Raw genomic sequence first — 5808 nt, 5'->3', positions numbered from 1 at the left:
TCCTCCATGCCCTCTGGATCTAGGTTCCCTCTTGAAAGCTTGTAAGCCAGTCACTTCTTGCTTTTGAAGCCGCCCCCCGCCCCCCCCCATTTTGGGATGGCCTGTGACCAAGTTGTAGGGGCTAGATTTTGAGAAGTCAGTCACCAGGCCTTTCTTCCAAGGTACCTCTGGGTGGACTCAAACCTTCAAGCCAGGGACAGGAGCAGTATGAATAGTTGTTCTTTATGGGGCATGTACCGAGTGCCAAGCACTGTGCCGAGTGCTTTTGATTCTTATTGTATCCCACAATGTCTGTGAAGTTAGAGGAAACCGAGGAGCTGAGGGTGAAGGGACTCACACAAGCTTTCTGCTAGTACATGGCGGACCTGGCTCTGACCATGCGCTTGCCGTTCTGAAGGAGTTTGGGAAGAACATTGTGAGGAGAACCAGGAGTGGTTTGGAAGATGGGCCGAGAGGTCCCTGAGTGGTTGACTTTGTCCCCATCTGTCCCTGTGCAGCTCCAGCGGGTGCTCTGCCCGCTCCCCACCCTCGGGCTCACAGGGTCTGCTGGAGGAGATGCTGGCTGCCCACAGCTCCAAGGCAGTGGCCCACAGGGAGTCTGTGGTCTCCAGCCTCAGTCGCCTGTCGCAGGAGGAAGGAGCTGTAGCTGTCGCTGACCCAGAGGAACCCCTGGAGCCTGGCAGGGACTCTCTGCCCTCCTGGAGGCCCCAGCCTGATGGTGAGGCCAGCCGGACAGAAGAGGTGGACGGTGGCTGGGGCCCCTCAGGGGCCAGTCGGGGTGAGCAGGGACTGGCCCGGACTCCTCGGAGGCCCCCCCAGTGCCCGCCTCCCAGCTCCCTAAGTGAGGACTTCTCCTTCATTGAGGTCAGTGGATGTGGGGGACAAGCCCAGGGCTGTGGGGGGGCTCCTGTGGAGGATGGATCCAGAAGTTAGCTTCTGGAGCTGTGAAGAGGGAGGTAGGGAGCAGATGTGTGGATTGTGGGTGCTTTGTGGACTCAGATGCTCAGACCTGGGGAGGGGTTAGGGGCATTTGCTTGACTGGTCAGTGATGGCATTACTGTGTTCTTGAGCAGGACACGGAGATCCTTGACAGTGCCATGTATCGGAGCCGTGCCAGCCTGGGGCGCAAGCGTGGGCACCGGGCCCCAGCCATCCGACCTGGTGGCACCCTGGGTCTGTCAGATGCAGCGGATTCAGATGCACGCCTGTTCCAGGACTCCACAGGTGGGGCCTGTATCTAGCCTGGTCCCTGGGTGATGCGCACAGTTCAGTGGTGGCACTTAACCAACCACAGGGTCCTGGGAAGAAAGGCCTAGAGAGCTCCTGCAAGGACCCAGCCGTGAACCGCCCAGAGCAGGTCTGCTCTGCAGGTGGGGGGTACTGGCAGTGGGTTGTGTATTTTGGTATCAGTGTTGGGGCGCACTAGGCCTGGCTTGTACAGGGCTGAGGGGTTCTGTGGGCTCTGCCTCATGCTGCCTCCCTGGACCCTTGCAGAGCCACGGGCTTCCCGGGTGCCATCATCTGACGAGGAAGTGGTGGAGGAGCCTCAGAGCCGCCGCACACGGATGTCCTTGGGCACCAGGGGGCTGAAGGTCAACCTCTTTCCTGCCCTGAGCCCATCGGCCCTGAAGGTACCTTCTGGTGGTTCAGCAGCGGGTCCCCCTGCACCTAACCTTCCTTCTCTCTGTCCCCTCTAGCCCATTTCCTCTTCTCAGCGGGTGCTCCGGAGTTCTCTTTGTGGCTTTCTGGGCCCGTGTCCTGTGAATACTCTTCTCCTCCAGCATAGTGATTAGCTCTGCTGAAAGGGGGTTTAGCTGTTTCTGGAGAGGTACAGACTAGGGCCTGTTTAGAGAGAGGTTATTTCGTAAGAGGGTGGCACATGGGAAAGGCCTCATGGAAGCATTTCATGTTGACTTTTGAGACTTGCATAGGAGTTTCCACAAACAGTTGAGTGCTGGCCTGCTAACTCAGAGCTTGGTGATTCAGCTCTCTCCAGGAGTGCCTTGGAAGAAAAGCCTGCCAGTCTGCTTTGGAAAATGAGCAATTGAAGACCCTGTTTGTTGTTGTGAATTGTCCGTCGAGTCATTTCTGACTCCTATTGGCCCTGCATAGGGTTTCAAGGAGCAGCTGATGAGTTTACACTGCCGACCTTGTGGTTCAAACAGACCTTGCAATCCAGTGCAGAAGCACTGCGCCACACCAGGACTCTGTAAAACCCTGTGGAATGATGCAAATCAAAACAACAGTGACACCATTTAATTCCCACTAGGGTGTCCAGGTGTGGCGCTGTGGGCTAATGCGCTGGACTGCAAAGCCCTCTGAACCGCAAGGTCAGTGGTTCAAGCTCAGCAGCTGCTCCTCGGAACCCTATACAGGGTCGCTATGGGTCAGAACCAACTTGATGGCACTTCACAACAACAGGATATCTAAGGATTTAAAATATTTTCCCCGTCCCGAAGAAACCCCAGAAGATACCAAATGTTGGCGCAGACGCGGGGAAATTGTAACCCTTATCCGTTGCTTCTGGGAGTGCAAAACGGCACCGCCACTGTGGAAAGCAGTATGGAAGTGCCTCAGAAATCCAAAGATAGTACTGCTGTCAGAGGCAGCCATTCCAAGAGAGACGTGTGTGTACCAGTGTTGATTGCAGGGTTAGTCACAGTGTCCCTCACCAAAGGAAGGGATAAACTAAATGTGGTTCATACATACTCAGGCCAGTAGAAGTGAAGTGTTGATGAGTGTTACAGTATGAATGGAGCTTGAAGACATTACACTGAGTGAAATAAGCCAATCACTTAGATAAAAAGATGTTGTTAAGTGTCATCACGTTGGTTCCAACTCGTAGCGACCCTGTAAAGGGTTTCTGAGGAGCCGCTGGTGAGCCTGAACTGACTTGACTAACCGACTTTGCGATCCAGTGCATTACCTAAGAAAAGGCAAAAATTACAGAAACGAAAATTTATTGGTGGTTACTCGAGGTGGGAGGGAGGAAGAAGAAGGGGAGGTTGGCAGTGATGGAGAAATCTCGCTGATTAAGGGTAGGGCGGGTCCACGGCTAACTATTGTCATTGCTGTCAATGTTGTACACCTGTAAAAAGTTGAATTGGCAAAAGTTGTGTGGTAGATAAATGAGGTGGCTTCCAAAACGTTGTGGAAAAGTGGAATTCGAAGACAGTGGGAGTTTTCCACAAATTGTTTGAAGCCCCCTCATATATTTACAACAGTGACAGAAAGGAAACAGTAGCTGCGGAGGCTGCCTTTGTACAGTCAGAAACCTCACGGGATTTGGTTCCTTGGTTTGGCGGTTTAGGGTCATGGTTTCAATGGACTGTCCTAGTAAATTGGTCTAAGAATGTGTTTAGTACTTTTGTTTTACCGCCCAGTTCATTTAGTAGTGCTTGGGGTCGTACAAGTTTTAAGCTTTACTGGTCTCTAGTTACCTAGATAGAGAAACCGGAAGTTAGGAAAGTCAGGAGGAGGAGGAGGAGATGGACTGTGAGGCTAACTGCCTCGTTGAACAGCTGCTTCCTTCGCCATGAGACCAGAATTGATTGGTGCTCAGCTACCATGACTGAACATTTTGATCAAAGTTTCCATAGGGAAAACCTGATCCAAAGGGAGAAAATTCAGAACAGATTTCAAGTTCTTGTGGACTAGACTCTCTGGATCCATACAGGGTGGATGAACCCCTGAAGCTATCTCCTGAGATAGTCTTGAAAGCTGAAACCACAGATAGCCCCTGCAATCATCTTAGAACCCTACAGTAGCTTAGCTTAAGTGGGAAAAAAGGACTTGAGCATTATGGTGGACTCACACTGACTGGAAAGATGAGCCTGGAGCCTTAGGGGCGGTGCTTTTATGTTGATGGGGGAGGAAGTCCTCAGCAAAGGAGGGTGAGAATGGTTGTACAACTTGATGACTATTGTCAATGTCGCTGTAGTGTACATGCGGAAACTTACATTGGTGCATGTTTTGCTAGGTGTAGTCCCAACAACAAAATAAAATGTTCCTACATTTTGTGGAAGACAGTTTTGTCACGCACACACAGGTTCGCTGTGAGTTGGCTTGGACTCAAGGATAACTTTGAGTTTGTAGTTGAATGGGGGTTGGGGAGGCACTCTAGGCAGAGTGACTAGAAGGAGCAACAAGGGCACCTGGGTGCGAAGTCACCACTGGCTTTGTCCAGTCCAATTTGTTAGAATTCACTGTAGCCATGTCTTCCTGAAGGTCTCCTGCAAGGCTTGGCTCCCCGGAGCCAGTGCTGACCTTGTCTTTAAGTGACTGTCCAGGGCCTGATTGAAGTGGGAGAGGGGAGGCATGCATGCTTTTGGGAGAGTCTAGTCCCCTGCAAATGCTCCTGGCTGCCCAGGCTTTAATCTCTCAATGTGGTCTTGCCTCACAGGCTAAACTGCGCCCCCGGAACCGCTCAGCTGAGGAGGGGGAGCCAGTAGAGAGCAAGTCGACCCAGAAGGAATCAGCGGTCCAGCGCTCCAAGTCCTGCAAGGTCCCGGGACTGGGGAAGCCCCTGTCATTACCTCCCAAGCCAGAGAAATCCTCAGGGTAGGTAGTGTAAGCTCTGGGTGTGAGCTGACCCCACTGTAGTTATGTTAGCCAGACAAGGGAAACTCCATGCACGGTGTGTGGTCACCTGCAGAAAGCAATTTGGCCTATGTTCTTGATTCTTTTGAACTGGATCAACACCCAAGGCCTAGTGAGTGAAGACTGAGCAGACTAACAGAGACCACGTTTGGGGTCTGATGTTGACTAAAGCCTGGGGGCACAGTGTGCTCTGTCATAGCCGGTGTGGGGAGGCTAGTAAGAGACTTGAACCCTGAGGCTCAGCTCAGCTTCCTGGTTGTGAACATGTACGACAGAGGCCAGAGGGTAGCATGCCCCTCATTGGCACACGCAAACTGTGCTGGGGCCCTTCCCAGGCCTGCTGGGTCTCTTCATTTGTATCTTTTTTGGTTTTAATAAACCTATAGCTGTACACTCTGTAAATTCTGTGAGTTGTTCCAGTGAACGCACAGGGGTGTTGAGAGCCAGTAGGAGCTGGCGTCTGCCTGGTTGGCTATCTGAAAGAAGGTATTCTTACTTGGAAGCTCTGGCTAGGGTCAGAGAAGGGAGCGCCATGTGGGCAGCTGGCATCCCTACGTTTTGGCGATCAGATTCATGTTGGCCCTTACTACACTGTTGCGGACAGTGTAAGACTGGTCAAAGGTTCGAGGCCCTATAGGCCCGAGTGTAACAGATCTAGCCACTTGGCAGTCAATAGCTACACAGTTGGCAACGAAGGTGGGATTTACCCACTTGGCCCTTTACTTAGTGTACCCCACTTTACAGAGGAGTCTGAGGCCCAGAAGGAGGTCAGTATACCCAAGGTTAAGTAGTTTACTTTGGTGGCAGAGTCCTTGTCTCTGAAATCAGACTTCGAAGCTGCTATCTACGGGTCGGAGGTCTGTTTTCGGTCCCCCCCTGCCCCCATGCCTACTCGTTTTTTCAGCTTCCCTAAAATTTGCCTTCTGTCCTTTGCCCTCTTTCTTCTAGGTCAGAAGGATCATCCCCCAACTGGCTGCAAGCCCTGAAGCTGAAGAAGAAGAAGGTCTGAGAAGGCAGTGAGGTGATGTCAGGGTTCTGGGCTCAGGTCCTGCCTGGGGCAAGGGGAGTGGGGCCCAGGGGTAGATAGGGCTGGCCCTGGATGAATCAGAGGCTGTGAGCAGTTTGGCCTTTGGTGTTGCCGATGAGTGAAGGGACCATGTTTGGAGTCTGATGTTGACTAAGCCTGGGGGCACAGTGTGCTCTGTCATA

At 52.4% G+C, this 5808-nt stretch overlaps 1 protein-coding gene across 1 annotated transcript in view; it reads left to right on the top strand.

The window, feature by feature from the left end:
• Positions 1 to 5608, top strand: part of TNKS1BP1 (tankyrase 1 binding protein 1, 182kDa) — a 28674-nt gene extending 23066 nt beyond the window's left edge. The window contains 5 exon segments of the mRNA XM_006875744.1: positions 498 to 864; positions 1074 to 1224; positions 1495 to 1631; positions 4403 to 4560; positions 5548 to 5608. Coding sequence (XP_006875806.1) covers positions 498 to 864; positions 1074 to 1224; positions 1495 to 1631; positions 4403 to 4560; positions 5548 to 5608 — 874 coding nt within the window.
• The last annotated feature ends 200 nt before the right edge of the window (positions 5609 to 5808 follow it).

The sequence above is a fragment of the Chrysochloris asiatica genome, unplaced genomic scaffold (genome assembly GCF_000296735.1).
Source record: "Chrysochloris asiatica unplaced genomic scaffold, ChrAsi1.0 scaffold00339, whole genome shotgun sequence".
NCBI classification, from domain to species: Eukaryota; Metazoa; Chordata; class Mammalia; order Afrosoricida; family Chrysochloridae; genus Chrysochloris; species Chrysochloris asiatica.
This window is presented reverse-complemented; position numbering and strand designations above follow the sequence as displayed.